The 21,473-nt window shown below is 61.9% G+C and overlaps 2 protein-coding genes across 2 annotated transcripts in view; one reads left to right on the plus strand and one right to left on the minus strand.

The window, feature by feature from the left end:
- LRP1 (LDL receptor related protein 1) overlaps window positions 1-7,239 on the minus strand; it is a 129,138-nt gene extending 121,899 nt beyond the window's left edge. Inside the window, exon 1 of the mRNA XM_058042204.1 lies at window positions 7,158-7,239. Coding sequence (XP_057898187.1) covers window positions 7,158-7,230 — 73 coding nt within the window. The 5' untranslated portion in view covers window positions 7,231-7,239. The remainder of the gene's footprint in view (window positions 1-7,157) is intronic.
- Window positions 7,240-14,268: 7,029 nt separating this feature from the next.
- Window positions 14,269-21,199, plus strand: STAT6 (signal transducer and activator of transcription 6). The gene is made up of 19 exons (XM_058042097.1): window positions 14,269-14,384; window positions 14,480-14,618; window positions 16,098-16,181; window positions 16,268-16,572; window positions 16,669-16,800; window positions 16,884-17,072; window positions 17,144-17,231; window positions 17,321-17,443; window positions 17,548-17,640; window positions 17,781-17,987; window positions 18,064-18,158; window positions 18,248-18,384; window positions 18,493-18,639; window positions 19,465-19,534; window positions 20,007-20,132; window positions 20,219-20,320; window positions 20,425-20,490; window positions 20,678-20,815; window positions 20,892-21,199. Exons 1-19 carry the CDS (start codon window positions 14,269-14,271, stop codon window positions 21,067-21,069), a joined length of 2,535 nt encoding a protein of 844 aa, XP_057898080.1. The 3' UTR covers window positions 21,070-21,199.
- Window positions 21,200-21,473: the final 274 nt, after the last annotated feature.

A 21,473-nucleotide genomic window follows, 5' to 3' on the forward strand; every position in this document is an offset into this window, starting at 1 on the left:
CCTCCCCTCGGTGGCACTGCAAGCACAGTCCCACTGGAGGAGCTCAGAGCTGCCAGCAAGGTCATTTATCCAAGAATTCTGCTGCCAAGCCCAGGAGAGGTGCTGGGACTGTCTGTGATCCTGCACAGCATCTGCATGACTGCAGCTCTCCCTTCCCTGCCTCAGGAAGGACACTGGAGTCTAAATTTAGCCCTAAAAAACGGCCAGACCATGTTGAGGAACTCAACCTCTCACGATGGAACAGCATCCAGGCCAACCCTCACGGCCCAGCCTGTGTTTTTCCCTTCAAAAATAAAGAAAACAACGAGTTTGAGCCGAGTTAGAAAATGCTGAAAATATTTGGTGCGGCCGCAGCCGGCAGGTCGGGCTGGCCAGGAAAAAAGGGCTGGAAAGTTCAGTCAGCAGCAAAACCTGGGCTGCAAATAGCTCGAGGTGGACTGTAAAACCTCAAGGAGACGGGGGGGAAAGCATCCAAACTGCAGCTGGGGGGAGATGGGAGGGCCTGAGGATGGCAGGGATGGATGAAAAACGTCCCCAGGCACTCTGAAAGGCACCGAGGCCAAGCTCCTGGAGGGGGAACACAGCTGGACACGCTCTCTGGGAGGCGATGGAGATAAAATTCATGCCAAGCACAAGGAGGGTCCTGTCTGCTTGGCAAAGGCAGGATTGTGAGAAGGAGAGAGGCTGATGTACCTGCTGCTCTCAGGTGCCTCTCCTGGGGTCAGCACCCACCCCAAGGAGCCCCTTCCCAAATCTGGGACCACTGGATTCACCCCATGGGTGAGCTGGGAGAGGACCCTGGGCTTGGCAGGAACTCTCACGGAGAGAGGTTCAGACCCCATCAGGGCTGGGAGGCCTGGGGAGCACAAGAAAGGATTTATCAGCTCCAGGAAAATGCTTGGAGTGGATCTGGGAACTGAAATCATTCAGTGGCAAAGGCAGGATTGTGGGAAGGAAAGAGGCTGATGAATCTGCTGCTCTCAGGTGCCATTCATGGGGTCAGCAGCCACTCCAAGGAGCCCCTTCCCAACTCTGGAACCACAGGATTCACCCCAGTGGAGCCCCATGGGTGGCTGGGGTGAGCTGGGAGAGGATTCTGGGGGGCACAAAAAAGGATTTATCAGCTCCAGGAAAACGCTTGGAGTGGATCTGGGAACTGAAATCATTCAGTGGCAAAGGCAGGACTGTGGGAAGGAAAGAGGCTGATGAATCTGCTGCTCTCAGGTGCCATTCATGGGGTCAGCAGCCACTCCAAGGAGCCCCTTCCCAACTCTGGAACCACTGGATTCACCCCAGTGGAGCCCCATGGGTGGTTGGGGTGAGCTGGGAGAGGACTCAGGGCTTGGCAGGAACTCTCACAGAGAGAAGTTCAGGTCTAGGAGTTCGGGGAGGGCACAAAAAAAGGATTTTATCTGCTCTAGGAAAGTGCTTGGAGTGGATCTGGGAACTGAAATCATCCCCAGCCTGGAAGAGGAACCTCCCGCCCCATGACAAAGCCGCGGGCCGATGGCTCTGCTGAGTCAGCAGGATGTGGCACATCCTGTGTGTCCTCCCCTCTCCCGGGCACTCCGGGGCCCCCAGGGCCCGGCCCTGGCTGTGATTTCGGGAAGCGCCTCCCGTGCAAACCCCAGCTGGTCAAAGGACGCTGGAGAACCGCGTGCTGCCCGCAAAACTCCATCCAAGGGCTTGGGACAGCTCCTGAAGGCACAGCCAAAATCCCTGGGGTGCTCTGGGGGTCACACACGCAGGCACAGCTCCCAAAGCAGCCAAATCCCAAAATCCCACTGTGGACAGCATCCCCACGAGCTGTCCCACTCCTTGTGGAGCATCCCAGTGCTCCTGAGATGGTGGGAAGTCCTCAGCATCCACCTGACAGCCAGAGCAGATACCTCCTCATCCGGGCTGCTGCACCAGGATGAGCCTCAAGGGACACACTGGGCAAAACCCCTGGGGTGCTCCGGAGGGGTCGCAGACACAGGCACAGAAACCCCACTGTGGACACCATCCCAGTGCTCCTGAGATAATGGAAAAGCCTCAGCAGCAGGATCCACCTGACAGCCAGAGCAGACCCCTCCTCATCAAGGCTGCTGGACCAGGATGAGCCTCACTGGGGCAGCCACGGGGCAGCAGAGTGCTGGCACAGACCCCAGTGCCCATTATTCTCACCCTGCCACTCTACAGATGCCACCAGCGCTCCCAGTTTCTCCCCAAAGAGCTCCTGGCCCTCACCCTGCCCACCCTCCATCCCCCTCCCCAGCTTAATGAGCATTAGGAGGTGACCTGGATGTTGTCACAGCCTCGAGGGACAGCCAGGTCCCCCCGTGCCCTCCCGGAGGGGGAAGGAGTGATGGTCCTTGCCCAAACACCCTCGTCCCAAGCAGTGGGAGGATGGATTTTGGGAGCCAAGCCTCTCTCCTCAAAGCTTGTCGTGCCACCACCCCGTCCCCTCAGCTGACTCCAGGGCTGTTTTCAGGACCCCACCCAGCAGCTGCTTTACACAGCTTTTCCCTTCATTTGGCTCTGATTTTCCACTCCAATCCTGCTGTTCCTGAGAGGAGAGGAGAGGGAAACGCAGCAGAGCAGAGCCTGGACAGCCCCACTGGGCAACCGCAGGTCAAGAATGGGCTGGGGGTGAAGAGGAACCACAGAACAACATATGAGGAGGATGCTCCAGAAACCAGGGCCTTGAAGGTTTTGCTCCCCATCATCCCTAACCAGTTTTTAACACTGGTTAAAACACAGTTTTTACCCAGTTTTTAACAGTGGTTAAAACACAGTTTTTACCCAGTTTTTAACACTGGAGGAAAAGCTTGAGCACGGGTCAAGAATGGGCTGGGGGCAAAGAGAAGAACCACAGAACACCAGGAGCTAACTCCTCCAGAAACCAGGGCCTAGAAGGCACAGAGAGGACCTGGATGATTTTTTCTCCCCATCATCCCAATAAGTTTTTAACACTGGTTTAAAACCCAGTTTTTACCCAGTTTTTAACACTGGAGGAAAAGCTTGAGCACAGGTCAAGAATGGGCAAAGAGGAACCACAGAACAACATCTGAGGAGGATGCTCCAGAAACCAGGGCCTTGAAGGCACGGGGAGGACCTGCATGGTTTTTCTCCCCAGTTTTTAACACTGGTTAAAAAACAGGTTTTACCCAGTTTTTAACACTGGAGGAAAAGCTTGACCACAAGTCAAGAATGGGCTGGGGGCAAAGAGAAGAACCACAGAACATCTGGAGGCAGCTCCTCCAGAAACCAGGGCCTCGAAGGCACAGGGAGGACCTGGATGGTTTTGCTCCCCATCATCCCAAACCGGTTTATAACACTGGTTAAAACACAGTTTTTAACCAGTTTTTAGCACTGGAGGAAAAGCTTGAGCACAGGTCAAGCATGGGCTGGGGGCAAAGAAGAACCATAGAACAACATCTGAGGAGGATGCTCCAGAAACCAGGGCCTTGAAGGCACAGGGAGGACCTGGATGGTTTTCCTCGTCAGTTTTTAACCAGTTTTTAACACCGGAGGAAAAGCTTGACCCGTGGTCAAGCATGGGCTGGGGGCAAACAGAAACCACAGAACACCTGGAGGCAGCTCCTCCAGAAAAAAAGGGTCTTGAAGGCACAGGGAGGACCTGCGTGGTTTTTTCTCCCCAGTTTTTACCACTGGTTAAAACCCAGTTTTTACCCAGTTTTCATCACCAGCTGGAGCAGCCCCCGCTCCTTGCCGGTTCTCAGGCTCCCCCGGAGCACATGGAAGCAGCAGGGAGAGAACACGAGGAGCGAGTGGTGGGGCTGAGACACCGAAGGAGAGGGGGCTGCCACAGCTGCTCCCACCCCCACAGCGCCCACTGAGCCTCAGGAGCTGCAGAAATGCCTGGGTTTCACCCCAAAGCTGGCACCGCTGCCAGGGATGCTCCAGAGATGCCCCAGCAGGGACAGGGAGAACTTGGAGCCAGAGGTCAGTGGTCAGTTCTCTTACTGGACTCCCAAAATGTGACTCTCCAACACCTTTCACACAAGGATAGAGCCCCACAGAGCTGCTGGAAGCACAATTGTCCTGCTGGGATGCTCTAAAACATAAAAATGGGATGCTACAATGCTCCACACAGGAAGGATGGACACCCCCACAGTACCCACTGAGCCTCAGGAGCTGCAGAAATGCCTGGGTTTCACCCCAAAGTTGGCACCACTGCCAGGGATGCTCCACCATCAGGGACAGGGAGCACTTGGAGCCGGAGGTCAGTGGTCAGACCTCTCATGGGACACCTTTCACACGAGGACAGAGCCCCACAGGGCTGCTGGAAGCACAATTGTCCTGCTGGGATGCTCTAAAACATAAAAATGGGATGCTACAATGCTCCACACAGGAAGGATGGACACCCCCACAGTACCCACTGAGCCTCAGGAGCTTCAGAAATGCCTGGGTTTCACCCCAAAGCTGGCACCGCTGCCAGGGATGCTCCACCAGCAGGGACAGGGAGCACTTGGAGCCAGAGGTCAGTGGTCAGACCTCTCATGGGACACCTTTCACACGAGGACAGAGCTGCTGGAAGCACAATTGTCCTGCTGGGATGCTCTAAAAATAAAAATGGGATGCTACAATGTTCTACACAGGAATGGTGGACACTCCTCTGAACACTGCGTGGAGGAACCCCCTTCCAGCAGCTCCTTCTCCTCCCAGCACCTCAAACCTCCACTGTTCACCTCCACTGAACCCAGAGCAGCTCCGGGCAGGTCCCTGCACGCTGAGGGAAGCAGCGTGTGCACACCCACACGTGTGCACACACACACACACACATGGAAAAACACACGGGAAAACACCTGGGAACACAGGTGGGGACACCTGGGAACACACATGGGCACGCAGGGACACAAAACGGGACGTGCCAGACCACCAAGGTGGCACGAGGGAAGTGCTGCACCAAAACACCTCAGCAACCCTCAACCACAGGTATTTCCAAAACAGGAACAGGGTGATCCCTGCCTGCCCTCACTCCACTCCTGGGGCTCTGGGGTGCCCCACACCACCCCAGTAAATGGCAGAGGACTGGGCAAGACTGGCAGTTGCACACCAGTGCCCTTTGTTCCCCATGGAAAAGCTTCCTCCCGCCCCACGGCTGGACTTTGTCCTCTTCTCCTCCAGCAAAAAGCAAAGAGCTCCCAGAGCTGCAAACAGAGGTTGTGAGTGAGAGGAATTCATTCTCCAGGCAAGGATGGGGACCTGCACCCTGCTCCAAACGACCTCCTGGCCTCTCCCAGAGCCTCACTGTGGGAAGCCAGAGCCCAGCCAGGACCACGAGGGTCGAGGCACCAGCTCAGGTGGCACCTTGGTGGCACATTCTGGCTCCCAACCGACCCAACCACGTGCTTGTGGTGCCTCCACATTCGCCACATGCCTCCACCTCCTCCCCACCCACAGCCTCACGCAGCTCCCAGCACCCCAAGGTGGTGGGACAGCACCTTGACCCCGTCAGATCCCCAAAAAGGAGCCCTTAAGGAAGAGGGGGACATGCAGCAGGGAGGAAGGAGCGTCCTCTGCCCCACTCCAGCTCCTGGTTTTGGAGAAGAGGATGGAAGAACTTCCCCTTCCAGCTCATCATCTCCCCGCAGCCTGGTTTCCAAAGGCAACGCAGCTTATGCAATGAGCACTGCCTCCCTTCCGCCCCCACCAACTTCTGGATCCGCCGGCTGCTCCTCCGAGAGCCACCTCCGAGTGCCACCGACACCTCGTGTCCCCGGAGAGGTGACCCCAGAGGGCTCAGCTCTCGGCCACCTGCACTGCCCAGCTCGTCAGGCTCAATCAGCCCCGCAGGTGCCACCGAGGGGGGGGGTGAAAGGTGCCCTGAGCTGCTCTGCTGTTGTCACCTCCCTGCAAGGGACACAGATCAAGTGTCCAACACTCCTCAATAGGGCGAGGAAGGGCTGGAGGATGGAAACCACAGGCTCCGGCCTCCTGCAGCCCCAGACATGAATCTGGGGCAGGGATCTGGCGTTTGCCCAAACCTCCTCCTCCTCCTCCTCTTCCTTCTCCATCCCTCGGACACAACGGGTCAGATGCTGCCACTGCCACGACACCAAATCCCTTCTCCAGCTTTGCTCCGAGGTGGGCAAAGGAACGGGACAGAAAAACCTGCTCCCTAAACCAAAAAACAACCCCCTCTCGTTCATCCATCATCCCGGCCTCTCATTTCACCAGGCCATTCCCGTGAGGACAGAGGGGAATCCGTCACAGGAAAGCCAAAACTGCCCCAATTTCGCTGCTTTTGAAGGGAAAAACAGCCCCGGAGCGTCCAAGCGTTGCGAGAACTTCGCCACGGCCGCCGGTTCCCGGCTGGAGCGGCTGCCAGCGCGGAGCACGGGCGCTGCCAAGAGCGGCCCCTCGCACATTCCCAGCCCGGCCATGGAGCTGACGAGCTCAAGTATTTACTGAATAGATCAATAAGGGCCGGGAACGCGACGTGCACGGCTTGGGAACGAGCGGTTTGGCAAGGAGCTGGATGGACGGATACGGGGGGGGGGGGGGGAGGCTGGACAAACGGACACACGGATGGGGGGGAACGAACAGCCCCGGCTGGCTGGATAAACACATTCCCAATGCCACCAGGCCCGCTCACAGCCGAACTCCGCAGCCGGGCGTCGCGGCTCCGCGAGAAGCAGCCCCGGTTATGCAAGAGGGGGAGCGCGGGGCGAGGCCGGGCTGTCACGGGCACCCCCGGGACCGCTGGGACCCCGGACCCGGTCACCCCCCGGGACACCGGGACCCCCAGTCCCGGCTCCCGCAGCGGTACTGAGCTCCAACTTTCCCGCTTGGCTGCGGGGAAAACTTTGGATTCCAGAGGAAAATGGGATGGAGGGCGGGTGGGAGCCAGGGGAACGGGTAAAAAGGAGAAAACGGGGAGCGCCAGCGAGCGGCCCCCGCGGCTGCGGGGGGAACGGAGCGGGGGGCGCACGGTGCGCTGCGGAGGGGAGCGGGGAGGACGCGCCTCCCCAGCCTGGCCCGCAGCTCCCCGCTGCCCCCCGGTCCCTCCGGTGTCCCCATGGTGCGGTGGGGCCGGGCTGCGCCCGCTCTGCTTTGTCACGGCGGCGCCCCCCGCCCCCTCCCCGCGCCCCCGACAGCGGCGGCGGCGCCTCCCCCTCCCTCCCCGCCGGTATCGCCCCCCGACTCACCTTCGAGGGCGCGGGCGGCGGGCGCGGCCAGCAGGGCCAGGAGGCTCCCGGCGAGGGCCAGCAGCGGCCCCATGCCGGCGGCTCGGCGGCGGCGGCGGCGGCGGCAGCGGCGGCTCCTCACGCCGTGCTGCCCGTGGGGCGGCGCGTCCCGGGCCCGCGCACCGACATCCGCGGGGGGCGGGCGGGGGCGGGCCGGCGGCCGGGCCGGGCCGGGCCGGGGGGCGGGCGGACCCTCCGGGCTGGGCGGCGGCGGTGGCGGTGGCGGCGGGGCCGGGGGGCGGCGGCGGCGGCGGGGGATGGGGATGGGGGGGGGGGCGGGGGGGTCTGCGCGCGCCGCCGCCGCGGCGGAGGGAGGGGCGGACGGTGATTTTGGGGAGGGGGGGAGATGGAGAGCGCGCCGCCGCCCGCCTGACGTCACCGGGCTCGAGCCGCCGCGGACGGGAACGGGGAGGGGGGGGGGGACACGCGCGTGGCGTTGGGGGGGGGTCTTACGCGCATGCGCGTGCGGGGCCGGGGTTGCGCCCCCCGGTGGGTGTGGGCAGGGACAAGGTCCGGTGTCGGTACCGGTATTGGTATCGGTATGGTCCGGGCAGCGGTCCGGTGTCGGTACTGCTATTGGTATCGGTATGGTCCGGCCAGGGGTCCAGTGTCGGTACCTGTATTGGTCTGGGCAGCGGTCCGGTGCCGGTACCGGTATTGGTATCGGTACGGTCCGGGCAGGGGTCCGGTGTCAATAATATATATACAGGCAGAGGTGTCGATATCGGTGTCAGGGGTCCGGTGCCGGTATCAATGCCAGTATGGTACGTTCAAAGATCCGGTAGGAGTGTCCGTGTCAGTATGGTACGGGCAGAGATCCGGTGGGACTGTCGGTGTCAGTATGGTCCGGGAGAGGTCCGGTGCCGGTGCCGGTATCGGTGTCAGTATGGTACGAGCAGGGCACCAGGGCCGGGGCCGGTGTGACACAGGTACAGGTACAGCGCTGCGGGTCCCGTTCACATGCGGTACCGGCCCGCGATGCCGCTCCAGAGCCCGGCCCGGCCCTGCTGTGGTGGCCCCAGCTCCCCTCTGCCGGCACACGGTACAGGCTGTGGGTCAGAAACGAACGAGGCAGCAGGACCCTCATCATCCTCAGGGGCAGCGGGACCCTCTCAGGGCTGCAGGACCTTCGCTGTCCCGGGCCCTTCACCATCCCCGAAGGCATCAGGAGCATCGCCATTCTCCCAGGACAGCAACACCATCAGCACCCCAAGGGCTTTGGGACCCTCACTGTCCCCCCAAGGGTCATGGGACCCTCGCCATGTCCGAGGGCAGTGGGACCCTCATTGTCCCCCCCAGGGCAGTGTGACCTCGCTGTCCCCCCAATGCAAGGAGTCCCTCATCACCCCCCAGAGCTGTCACCCCCCAGGACCCTCGCTGTCCCCCCAGCCATCCCTGCAGTGGCTACAGAAGCAAGGCTCAGGATCGGGCGGCCAGAACAGCAGACCCCCCATCATGGGAGTCCCGCCATCACTCACCCAACTCCTGCTTTGGCTGAGAGCCGTGACGTCAGAGCCAGAGCCGTGACGTCATCCAGTGGCCACTCCGCTGCCTGCCAGGGCCCGGGGCCGGGGAGGGAGATGGGCAGCGGTGCCGGCGCCGTCATCGGGCACCATGCGACCCCTCGGCGTGATGTCATATGTTTTTTTAATTATGTCACACGCCCGCTCCGCCCCACCCCGCTCAGGCAGCTGCGGGGGGAGAGGGTGATTCAGGCTGCTGCGGCGCCAGATGTTCGGGAAAACGTCCAGATGTTCCCGGGACGCCGCCCCGGCAGAAGTGCCGGGGTGGCAAAAATCGCCGGTGTAACCCGGTGGGCTGGAGGGGTTTTGGGGGCCGGTTCTGTACCTCGCATTCCCCCAGAGCCCCCAAACGTCGCACAGGACGCGGGGAGCGGGTGCGATTCTGATTCCTCCCACAGCCCCCTCCCCACTCGAGACCGTCCTGGATGGGGGCGTGGGGAGGCCGGGAAGCCCTTTCCCAGTCCCGAACGGGTTTCCACTCTCCCGGGATGTTCCGGTACACCGTGGATAAGCCGCGCTCGCGGGACCCCCGGGCGCGTTTGACGCTGGGAATGGCAGCACCGAGAGTTCACTGGCGTTCCCGGGAGGAGCCGGGAGGAACAGCCATGTCCCAACCCCGGTATCGCATCCCCAGTCCCGATACCACATCCCCACCCCCGGTCCCGCATCCTCACCCCCGGTACCGCATCTCCACCCACGGTACCGCATCCCCAGCCCCGGTACTTCATCCCCAGCCCCGGTACCAAATCCCCACCCCCGGTACCGCATCCCCAGCCCAAGTACCGCATCCCCAGCCCCGGCAGCACCGGCCCCGGTACCGCACCCTCACCCCCGGTACCGCATCCCCAGCCCAGGTACCGCATCCCCAGCCCCGGCAGCACCGGCCCCGCCGCCCTCGGTTCGCCCGGGTAGCACCGCGATGCGGCAGCGCCCCCTAGCGGCCCCGAGGCGGCCGTGCCCGGTGCTGCTCCCGCCGCTCCGGTGGGCGCGGGGATCGGAGCGGTCGAAGGAGCGCCCCGGGGCGGGCCGGGTACCCCCGTGAAGAACCAAATCCCCCCCAAGCAACGAGCACCACTTTCAGTCCCTCCGCTCCCGTGTTCGGTTCGGTACCGGAGGGCGCAGCACAGCCCGGGACCAGCCACGGGCACGGACCCCAAGACGGGGACCGGGCTTCAAACCGTGCGGGGAAGGTGCAGCCCGGGATCAACGGCCCGGTGCGCACGGGAACAGCGGTGCCACGGAACCGGGACACCCGCGGGAATGGGCCGGGGGCACCCACGGGGGTGGGCGGGGGGCTTGGAAGGGAGGCAAAGAAGGACCTGATTAGAGCAGGAGTTAGGTCAGGAGTGGGTGTCACAGATGGGGCGGGGGGACACGCGTGGGTACGAGCAGTGGGTGTGTGGAGGCTGCATGGGGGTCACGAGCGGGATTTGGGGTAAGAGCGTGGTCTTGATAAGGAGGACAGGAATGGGGAGATACGGGGCAGGAGTGGGGTCACGACCGGGTGGGGGCTGATATGGGACGGGCGCGGAGCCGGTGGGTGCCGCAGCCCCTCGGTGGCGACGTGCGGGGATCCCAGGTCCTGCCGGGACTCGTCCCGATCCCGGTGCCCTCCCATCGATCCGCTCACGCGTCTCCTCCCTCTTCCTGCGCTCGGCGCTTCCCGGCGGAGCGGGGACCGGCCGCGTCCGCCGCCGCTATGGAGTGAACGAGAGGCCGCGGGGCCCGGCCGGAGCGGCCGCCCCCCGCCCGCGGCTGCTCTCGCCAGGTAACGGCGGGCGGGACCGGGAGCTCTGCCGCTGCTTGGCACCTCCCCGTTCGGGGCACCGAGCGGGGAACCGGGGTGGGACGGGATATCCCAGGGGTGGGGGATACCCGGGGCTGGGGGGGCTGTCCAAGGACACCTCCCTGCTCCGGGGGTGGGCAGTGGCACGTGTGACAGGCTGAGGGGGAGGTCCCCCTTGTCAGCCCCTCACTGGGGCGTTTGGGGATGGGGATGGGGAAGGGGCTCTGGGACCGGTGGCACCGAGGCTGTATCGGCCACCGAGGTGGAAACGCAGCCCAGCTCGACCCGAAGTCCGGAGCACCTACTGAGGATGGCACGCAGCTCTGCTGGCATGCAGCTCTGCTGGCACCCCACTCTCCTGGCACCCCACTCTCCTAGCTGGGCGCTGCTTGGGGACAGGGCATGCATGGGGCAAAGGAAGATCCCTTCTTTCCCCTGTCCCACTGGTGGACGTCGACAGTGAGTTCCTGGGACGGGAGCGGCACCAAATCCAGGCCGGGCTCCCGGAGCTGTGAGTCATCCTGGGCTGGGTCGGCTGGGAGGGCCCCGCTCCTTTTCCTACGAACCAGAGGAAATTTCATGCCCCCAAAACGTGGGTGTCCTCCTCGTGGCACTGTCACCAGTGTCCCACCGTGTCCTGTGTTCTGGCCTCAGCCTCGGCTGGCGGCAGCTGTGGCGTCCTCAGCACTCTGGGGAAACTGAGGCACGCTGAGGGGCAGAAATGTTCCTCGGGTTCTTCCCGGTGAGGACAGAGTCAGAGAGAAGTCCGGGTGTTCATAGCATTTGGAAAACCTTGGAATATCCGAGAAAGCCTCGAGGAATTTGCGGGCAGGATAGGGAACGTGCTCTGAGGTGCCCCCGCAGGGTGAGGGAGGGTGCAGAGGGCTGGGAGATCACAGATCCAGGCTGGGACATCGCAGAGGGGACATGGCCAGGGGTGGGATCCATCCCTGTCCCCCCAACACAGCCTGCCCGAGGATTGGGGGCTGAGGTTGGCTGCCAGCAAGGGCTAGTGGTTAATGAGTAACATCCGTGGGATGTACGGCAGCACCCCGGGACCGGGAAGGGGACGGGGAGTGTTACGGCACTTCCAGCTTGGGAACAAGGTTTCCTGTTGCAGTGACAGCACAAAGCTCGTACTGAGACTCTGGGCGTCCCTGAGCCCCCTCTCCGAGCCTGGGCTCCTCCTGAGCCACCTTCTCGCCCAGCCTCGCGGGTAGGCAAAGCCCTTGGGTGGAGGAGGAAGCGAAAGTGGCTGCGTGGAGAGGGTTTGGGGCGGGGGTGAGGGTCGGGGGCGGCTTCTCCCCCTCCCCGTGTTGTGTTGTGTCCTGCCCCGTGTCGAGCCGGTTTTCCCGGCTATAACACAGCTGCGACCTCGGTTTCCCTTGGAGGAGGGTCCCCATGGGATGTTGCCCCCAGGAGGGAATTGAGAAAACCAGAAGAGGGAAAGCTGGAAATTGGGATTGGAAGGATTCAGAGCACGCCTGGGCTAAAAGAGCTGCTGTGATTGATGCCAGGAGGGGACAAGGCAGGTCCCCCGCCTCGAGCTCCTCCTGGGCTGTGGGAGGAGGAGGGAGCAGAGCAGCTTCTCCTGCAGGCTCCCAGCAGATCCAGGCATGCCTGGCTTAAGGCTTACGCTCCAGGTTGGCGCTTCCAGCCAGCAGCTGCCTCCCAGGGCTGAGCAGAAATACAGGTTTAATGGGGAAGGAGCATGGGGATTAACCTCGAGGGTGGCAAAAGGAGAGGCTGTTTTTCCCCCTCCTGCCAAGAATCCCATTGGGACTGTGGGGAAAAGCCCAGCAGCATTCCCAGAACTGCTGTGTGCGTTTCCCACCGGGCATTGACCCCTGGGAGTCACCTCATGCCCTGCAGTGAATCCTTGGAATCTGTTTACACCGGGCAGCGTGAAGTCGAAAGCAAAAGCATTTCTGGAAGGCGTCAACCTGCAGCCACCATGACCGGTGCCTTCCTGGGGTGGCACCGTGAGGGCTGGCGAGCCCCGGGCTGCTGCCTCCTCAGGGCTCCGGGCAGGCCGCAGGCGTTTGTTTGCTCCGGCCGCGACGTTGCCCAGTGACGCCGGCTTCCTTCCCCTCGTAGGCTTCTCGGAGTCTCGCAGCTCCACCTCCGCCCTACGCCTTCGGCGGCTCCGCGCGGCCCAGGCCCGTGGGGAACAACGCGCTGCCCGCGGGGGGACTCGAGCCGTGCCCGCGGCTCCGCGCTCGCCCCTTCGCCTGAGGGCACGGCGGGCCCGGCCCGCGCCGCCCCGGGGGTCCCGCCGCTGCCCGGCCCCTCGGCTGGGCTGTGAGACGCCACCGGCGCTGCGGGATCCGCCGCGGGATCGGGCCTTGGCCCCGGGCGGGGCCGGCGGAACCGGCAGCGAGGTGTGTGTCTGTTTGTGTGTGTGCGCCTGGAGACCCCCCTGGCCGGGCGGGCCCGCGGGGCTGCGGCGGGGTCTGAGGGGGCGAGCGGGGCGGGAGCGAGGGCGGGAACTGCCGGGAAGAGGCGCGGGCAGTGCTGCGGGGACGGGCTGGGAGTGTTGGGGTTCCGACGCCCACCTTGGGGTGCGGTGGGGCCGTGAGCCTCCAGCCCGGGCATTCCAGGTGGAATTCCCCATTTAGCCCCTCATTCCAGGTGGAATTCCCAATCTAATGCCTCGTTCCAGTTCTGTTCTTGTTTTTCCTGATCTCTGGAGCCTACCGAGTGTGAGGGTCTCCAACTCAGCCATTCCAGGTGGAATTTCCAGGTGGAATTCCCTCATTCCAGTTCTGTTCTTGCTTTTCTTGATCTCTGAGGCCCACTGAGTGTGAGAGCTTCCAGCCTGGGCATTCCAGGTGGAATTCCCTCATTCCAGTTCTGTTCTTGCTTTTCCTGCTCTCTGGAGCCTACTGAGTGTGAGGGCCTCCAGCTCAGGCATTCCAGGTGGAATTCCCAATGTAATGCCTCATTCCAGGTGGAATTCCCTGTGCAACCCCTCATTCCAGTTCTGTTCTTGCTTTTCCTGGTCTCTGGAGCCTACCGAGTGTGAGGGCCTCCAACTCAGCCACTCCAGGTGGAATTCCCTCATTCCAGTTCTGTTCTTGTTTTTCCTGATCTCTGGAGCCCACCTTGTGTGAGGGCCTCCAACTCAGCCATTCCAGGTGGAATTCCCAATCTAGCACCTCATTCCAGTTCTGTTCTTGCCTCTCCTGATATCTTGAGCCCACTGAGTGTGAGGGTCTCCAGCCCAGGCATTCCAGGTAGAATTTCCTATGTAAAACCTCATTCCAGTTCTGTTCTTGCTTTTCCTGATCTCTGCAGTCCACTGAGTGTGAGGGGCCCTCCTTGTGAGGGACACCTGAGGAAATTCTGGGGCACAGCCAAGCCACCTCACTGGGGTCACCCCAGTGGAACAGCCTCACCAAGTTTGGGGGAGTTCACACTTCTCCGGCTGTCCAGGAGTTCCACACTCTTCCAGCTCTCCCATGCCCAGTCCAGCAGCACTTGCCCATCCCTTCGAAAATCCTTGTGGCAAAAGGAGCAGGGAATCCCCAGAGATTCGGGAAACTGAGGCGCAAGTGGGCTGCCAGCCCGCCCAGGATTGCCCAAGAAGCTGATCTTGGATCAACTTTCCCACTCCTCCTCCTCCTCCCCAGCAGCCCCAGCCCAGTGGAGCAGCAGGTTCAGACGTGGAGGGACAAGCAGCAGCTCTTGGCCCTCAAGGGCTGGCTGGGGGCTGCTCAAGTGGTCCCTATCCCCTCTCCTGCCTGCAGGTGACTGTTCCAAGATGTCCCTGTGGAACCTCGTGTCCCACATGCCACCAGAGGAGTTCAGCAGCCTCTCCACGGAGTTTCCCCGGAGCCTGCGCTGTCTCCTGGCCGAGTGGCTGGAGAACCAACCCTGGTGAGTCCCCCAGACCCTTCCTGCCTGGAATTTGGGGATCACACAGGGGTAGGAGTGGGATCCATGCCCATTCTCCCAACTTTTCCCCTCTCCAGGGAGTTCATCAATGGCTCAGATGCTTTCTGCACCAGCATGGCCAGCAGGATGCTCTCAGACATGCTGGACAAACTCCGCAGCGCTGCCGGCAGCGACGGGCAGCAGTGCCAGATCCTGCAGCAAATCAGCAACATCGAGGTGTGCAGGCACCCTGGGGCTGGGCCACGCTGGGATTGCAGCCAGCTCCCAGGAAAACTCGGTTATTTTATACTGGAAGGGCTCAATGCCTAAGGATGGTCCCTGTGTGACAAAATTTTCCAGGCTTGTGAGCAGTGACCAGACTCAGCTATTGGCTTTTTGGGATTTTTTTTTTGCTGTCTGAGGTTCTGCAGCCACATCTTCCCTGAAATGGTCCTGTGGGGACCCCTCTGAGCCCCTCAGCCCCCAGTTGTTGGCACCTGAGGGCTGTCTCTGCAGATGTTCCCCATTTTCTGCTCGAGTGTTTGTTTTCTCCTTCCTCCAGGCTTTGTGGGTCTGCATTTCCTCCTGCCGTGAGCTCTGGGTTTCATTTTTGGTGCTCTTTCTCTTATCAAGGCTGTTGGAATTGCTCTGTCTCTTTCACAACCCTCTGATTTATCTCCTCTGGCCAGTGGAGCTCAGAGCACCAGACCTGAGCAGGGCTCACTCCCAGAGCCCCATTCTGGTTGAAAATTCTGCTTTTTTTGGTAACAGACCTTTTTAATATTCAACATTTGGGAAGGGATCAGCTTTAGTCACAACTTCTGGGGAACAGGGTGACTTTTCAAAACAAGATTTTGTTGCTTTGTTGCTCTGTTGCTTTTTTGCTGTAGGAAACAAGCAGATGTTTCGGCTTAGGGATTTTTTATTATTTAAAATGCTGACGCAGAGCAGCCCTCCTGTGTTCACTCCTCCCTCCATCCCTCATCCCAGAACACCAAATCCTCACTCCTCCATGCCCAGCCAGGCTGTTCCCTGCTCTTGATGCTGCTGTGGCCAGGTGACCCCTAGGATGGGCAACCACAGGGTGCAGATGGGAGCCAAACTTGGGCTTCTCGTGCCCTGAATTCCAAATTTTCCCTGGAAAAGCCCACGGGGCTGCATCCAGACCCCCACACTGGAGCTCCCACCGGCACAGGAACCCACCAAGCACGTCATCAGCCGTTCCCCCATCGTGTTTCTGCTGCTGTTTTGGGAAGTTGCTAATTTGGGAAATGCGTGAAGGCCGCAGAAGCTGGCACGGGGACACGGGAGGCAGAGCCAGCAGGGGAATTCCTCTCCCTGGTTTTTTAGAGTGGAAAGCATTGATCCACCCAGGGCAGCTGGGAGAGTCTCCCCCAGGTGTCAGGCTGGAGGCTGGAGGAAATGCTCACAGGAATCCTTTCAGTTTGGATTTTTTTTTTTCTCTATTTGAAGTTGATTCTCTACTTTTTATACCAAAAAAAATAGAGTTGGAGCCGATGATCCTGATGTTCCCTCCAACTCCAGATATCCCATGATTCTATGCACCATTTAAAGCGGTTTTAAAGCTGGAAATCAGCTCTGTGGTTGTTACAGAACCCCTGAATTACTTTGTCCAGGTGTTGTGGGAAGGAGAAGGGGTGGCAGGGGGCAAGGGTGTCCCCCCTGACACCCCTAATTTGTGTCCCCCCTCCCCAGAGCACCTTCTGCCGGGACCCTCTGCGGCTGGTGGCCGTCGTCAGAGCCGTCCTGGAGGGCGAGAAGGCAGCCGTGCTCAAACGGGTGGGTGCCCCCTGCCCTCCTCCCGGGCACCCCGAGGTGCAGAGCCACCCACAGCCCCCCCTGACCCCTCTCTGCTCTGCCCCCAGGACCATCATCTGCCTCTCAGCTTCCACCGGCGGCAGGAGGAGCTGAAGTTCAGCCTGGGGCTGCAGCGGCTGCAGCACCGAGTCCGGGAGATCCAGGCGCTCCAGGAGGAGGGGCCAGGGCGGGATGGGGCTGTGCAGAGCCCCATGGCTCCCAGGGAGCTGCCCACCCTCATCCTGGAGGCTGTGAAGGAGCTGGAGGCGGCCAAACAGCAGGTCCTGAAGAGGATCCAGATTTGGAAGAGACAACAGCAGCTGGCAGGGAATGGGGCCATCTTTGAGGAGAATCTGGCACCGCTGCAGAAGAGGTGAGGGGGCACAGGGCAAAGCTGAGGGATCCTGAGCAACCTGCTCCCACCACCAGGTGAGTGAGGATGGGGTGCTGAGTGTCCCCCTTTCCCCAGGTGTGAGAACCTGGTCGAGGTTTACTTCCAGCTGCAGCAGCAGGTGATGGCAGCGAGCACAGAGCTGGGCCCTGAGCTGCTGCCCCGGCTCCTGGAGCGCTTCAACGAGGTCTTGTCCAGCCTGGTCAAGAGGTAACACCTGGGGGCTGTGGTGGCCAGGGTTAAGGTGGATCTGGTGGCTGTGCCAAGTGCCACGGTGTTCCTTTGTCCCTCAGCTCCTTCCTGGTGGAGAAGCAGCCCCCACAGGTGCTGAAGACCCAGACCAAGTTCCAGGCGAGCGTGCGGTTCCTGCTGGGCCCGCGGCTGCTGAAGGCACTGCCCAAGCCCTACGTGGTGAGGGCTGACATGGTGACAGAGAAGCAGGCACGGGAGCTGGAGCTCAGCAACTACAGCAACACCCTCAGGTGAACAGTGGGTGTGGGGAAAGAGGGTTTCCCAACCACCATTCCCCCCCCTAATCCCCTTCTCTACCCAGTGAGAGCACGGGGGAGATCTTGCACAACACGGTGGCACTGGAGACCAACCCCACCAGCGGGAACTGCTGTGCCAACTTTAAAAACGTGGTAAGTGCCACCAGCTAGGGGCTGGGCTGTGGCCTCCATTGGGGTTTTGGGGGTCCTGAGGCTGGGGATGCTGAGCTCTCCCTCCCCAGCTGCTGAAGAAGATCAAGCGCTGCGAGCGGAAGGGCTCAGAGTCGGTGACGGAGGAGAAATGCGCCGTCCTCTTCAGCACCAACGTCACCTTGACCCCCAGCAACATCTCCATCCACCTCCAGGTACCATGGGATGGGGCTGGATGTGCTGAGCCTTCCCCTGTGGGACGCTGGGACAGTCCCAGGGCAGCCACCACGCCTGGCTCAGGGACACTGTGTGCCCCCAGGTCCTGTCTCTGCCCATTGTGGTCATCGTCCACGGGAACCAGGACAACAACGCCAAAGCCACCGTGCTGTGGGACAATGCCTTCTCTGACATTGTGAGTGCCACCAGCTGCAGGGAAGGAGCTGGAAACTGGGGCTGACTGGGCTTTGGACTCCCACCAGTGCAGGTGGGAGCAGGAGCCCAGGGTGGGACATGGTGGGCATCCTGTCCTGATGTCCCCCTGCCCGGCCACAGGACCGGGTGCCCTTTGTGGTGGCCGAGCGTGTGCCCTGGGACAAGATGTGTGACACCCTGAACCTGAAGTTCATGGCAGAGGTGCAGACCACCAAGGGGCTCCTCAAGGAGCACTACTTCTTCCTGGCCCAGAAGATCTTCAATGACCACAGTGCCAGCCCCGAGGACTTCCAGAGCCGCCACGTCTCCTGGGCCCAGTTCAACAAGGTGACTGCGAGGGATGGCCAGGGTGGGCAGGGGCCAGTGTGACCACAGTGAGCTTCATGGCCTCTCTCTGCCTCAGGAGATCCTCCCTGGCCGGGGATTCACCTTCTGGCAGTGGTTTGATGGAGTCCTGGACCTCACCAAGAGATGCCTTAAAAGTTACTGGTCGGACAGGTGGGTGCCCCAGGGCTGGGCTTTGAGGGGGTCCTGATCCCACCCCTACTGCCATGGGTGGTCCTGATCCCTGTTCCCCACCCATCCAGGCTCATCATGGGCTTCATCAGCAAGCAGTATGTGTGCAAGCTGCTGAGCATGCAGCCAGATGGGACCTTCCTGCTCCGCTTCAGCGACTCCGAGATCGGGGGCGTCACCATCGCTTACGTCATGCGGGGCAAGGACGGTGAGACGGGGTCAGGTGCTGTGCAGGGGAGGGGTCCTCACTGCCAGGGGGTGTGGGCAGCTCCAGGAACCAGCACTGGAATGCAGTGACGTGTCTCCCCTTGCTCAGGCTCCAGCCAGGTGGAAAACATCCAGCCCTTCTCTGCCAAGGACCTGTCCATCCGCTCCCTGGGCGACCGCATCCGGGACCTGGGGCAGCTCCGGAACCTGTACCCCAACATCCCCAAGGACCAGGCCTTTGGGAGTCACTACAACAGTGAGTGGGGAGGGCCTGCGTGGGCCCTGGGGTGTCCCTCTGTGATGCTGTGAGGGGGAATATGGACCAGGTGTACAACAGTGAGTGAGGAGGGCCTGCATGGGTCCTGGGGTGTCCCTCTGTGATGCTGTGAGGGGGGGTTATGGACCAGGCCTTTGGGAGTCACTACAGCAGTGAGTGGGGAGGGCCTGCATGGGCCCTGGAGTGCCCCTCTGCAATGCTGTGAGGGGGGTTATGGACCAGGCCTTTGACAACAGTGAGTGGGGAGGGCCTGGGTGAGTCCTGGGGTGTCCCTCTGCACCCCAGCAATGCTCTGAGGGGGTTATGGACCAGGCCTTTGGGAGTCACTACAGCAGTGAGTGAGGAGGGCCTGGATGGGCCCTGGGCTGCAGGGGCACATCCTCTCACCTCCTTCTGAGAATGAAAATTCATTATAAACTTCAAAGTCCCCATCAGCCTAAAAATAGACTTCTACTCCCTTACCTTCTTCCCCATTGCACTGGTCGTATCATGATCTATCCCCTCCTACAAGATATATGGCCTCAGACCCCTACATTACAAAACTGTTCACCTACCTGCTATTCTTCATTGAAGATCTTCTGGGCCAGGAAGAAGTAGTGCTCCTTGAGGAGCCCTTGGTGGTCTGCACCTCTGCCATGAACTTCAGGGTGTCACACACACTCTGCACCCCAGCAATGCTCTGAGGGGGGTTATGGGTGTCACCCAGGTGGCCTCAGAGCTCACAGGGGCAGCTGGGGCTGGCAGAGATGGTTGGCAGGGCATGGTGGGGGTGGTGGTTCATGGATGGTTCTCCTCCCTGAGCAGAAGAGCAGACAGGCAAGGACGGCCGGGGCTACGTCTCCACCGCCATCAAGATGACTGTGGAGAGTGAAAGGTGGGTGTGAGGCCATCTCTGTGCTGGAGGTGTGTGCACAATGGGCCAGGGTTTGCACAGACCCCTGGCTAGCAGGGGGAAATGCCTGACTGGGGAAAACAGAGCTGTGCTGGTGGGCAAAGAGCCCTCAAGCTGTGCTGGGCATGTCTGTGCATCTCCCACCTCCCCTCGAGCACCCATTGGCACATGTCCCCCTTCAGAGCCCCCTTTGAGCACCCACTGGCACATGTCCCCCTTCAGAGCCCCCCTGAGCACCCAGTGGCACATGTCCCCTTTCAGAACCCCCCCTGGCACATGTCCCCCTTCAGAACCCCCCTTGAGCACCCAGTGGCACATGTCCCCTTTCAGAGCCCCCCCTGGCACATGTCCCCCTTCAGAGACCCCCCTGAGCACCCAGTGGCACATGTCACCCTTCAGAACCCCCCCTGAGCCTGGACCTGGCAGTGCTGATGGGCTCCATGTGTTTTTGCAGGGACCAGCACCCTCCAAACACCATGGGGGCCCCCCCCGAGGCCCCCCAGGCCCAGATGTTCAGCCTGCCCATGCTGCAGCACGAGCTGCACCCTGAGAATCTGCCGCCACTGCTGGGCCCCATGTGGTGAGTGCCCCGCTGTGGGGCACGGGGTGGGGGCTTTGGCAGTGCCCCCCCCTCAATCTGAACCTCTGTGTGTGTGTGCACTGCAGCTCCCCCACTCCATTCTGCCCCCAGCCCATGCCCGGGGGCTACCCCCCGGTTGAGAGCAGCATCATGACGGTGCCCGACAGGCTGACCCCCCCCTTCCACAGGTAGGAGCAGGGCAGGGCAGGGTGGGGGGCACGGGGGACACCCCACCACCCGCAGCACATTTCAGGGGTGTTCCCCTCTCTCTGAGTGCTCCTGCTCCCCACAGCCCATCACAGATGCTGTCGCCTCCCTCGCTGTCCCACTGCCAGGACCCTGCCTTCAGGACCCCTGGGTAAGAGCTGGCACGCAGGTGGAAGGGGGGGCACCGTGCCCTGTGCACCTCTTTACCCCCTCCCCACCCAATGCCAAGCTGGCAGAGCCCCACACCAGCCCCCCATAAACCAAGCAGTGCCCCCCAATACTTTGGGGCTGGTGAGTGCCCTGGGGGACAGTTTCTACCCCATTCTTTGCCACCCCAGACCCTTCATGCCCAACCAGTTCCTGCCCGGGGAGGTCCCGCAGCTGCTGCCCGCGGGTCCCTCAGTGGACGTGGACATGTCCGAGCCGCCCCCGTTCCCGCTCATGGAGGACGCGTCGCTGCAGAGCCCTCCGCGGTGGTAAGCACGGGGAGGGGACAGCAGGGGGAAGCCCCTCCCAGTCCCCACCCTGTCACCCTGCTCTTTCTGTCCCCAGGATGTCGCCCAGCATGGATCAGCCATCAGCCTCAGAGTTGGAGCACCTCCTGGAGGTGTCCCCGTTGCCCCCCTTCGCCCCCCTCCAGCAGCACAGCGTGTACCCCAATTCCAGCCTGTCCTCCTGGGGGCTGGGGGACGCACGGTGGGATGACAGCATCCGGCCAGGACACGCGTGAGGGGGCTCCTGGTGAGGGGAGGGGGACATCGGACTGCGACCCCCCTCCCCTCACTCCCTCCCAGCCTTGCTGGGTTCATGGACTTGCCACAACTCCCGCAGCAGTGAAAACTCCAGCTGGGAAAGGCGATGTTGGGGGGGGATTTGGGGTAACCCCTGTCCCCCCCCCCCCCACCACCTCCGTGCATTGCTGCCCGCCCCTCCCGGGGGTCCGCGGGTGAGGGGTGCGGGTTTAGGGGGGCCCCGTCCTGCGTGGGGGGCACCGGCAGCAGCCGCACGCGGTGCCCCCAGCCCACGCCCGCCGGGATGAGTCACCGCGGGGGCGGGAGGCGGCAGCGCGAACGGCGCCGGGGCGGAGGTGCCAGCCCGGTGCCCCCGGCAAAGGAGGGGGGACACACCGGGACC

This window comes from Melospiza georgiana, chromosome 29 (genome assembly GCF_028018845.1).
Source record: "Melospiza georgiana isolate bMelGeo1 chromosome 29, bMelGeo1.pri, whole genome shotgun sequence".
Classification (NCBI taxonomy): domain Eukaryota; kingdom Metazoa; phylum Chordata; class Aves; order Passeriformes; family Passerellidae; genus Melospiza; species Melospiza georgiana.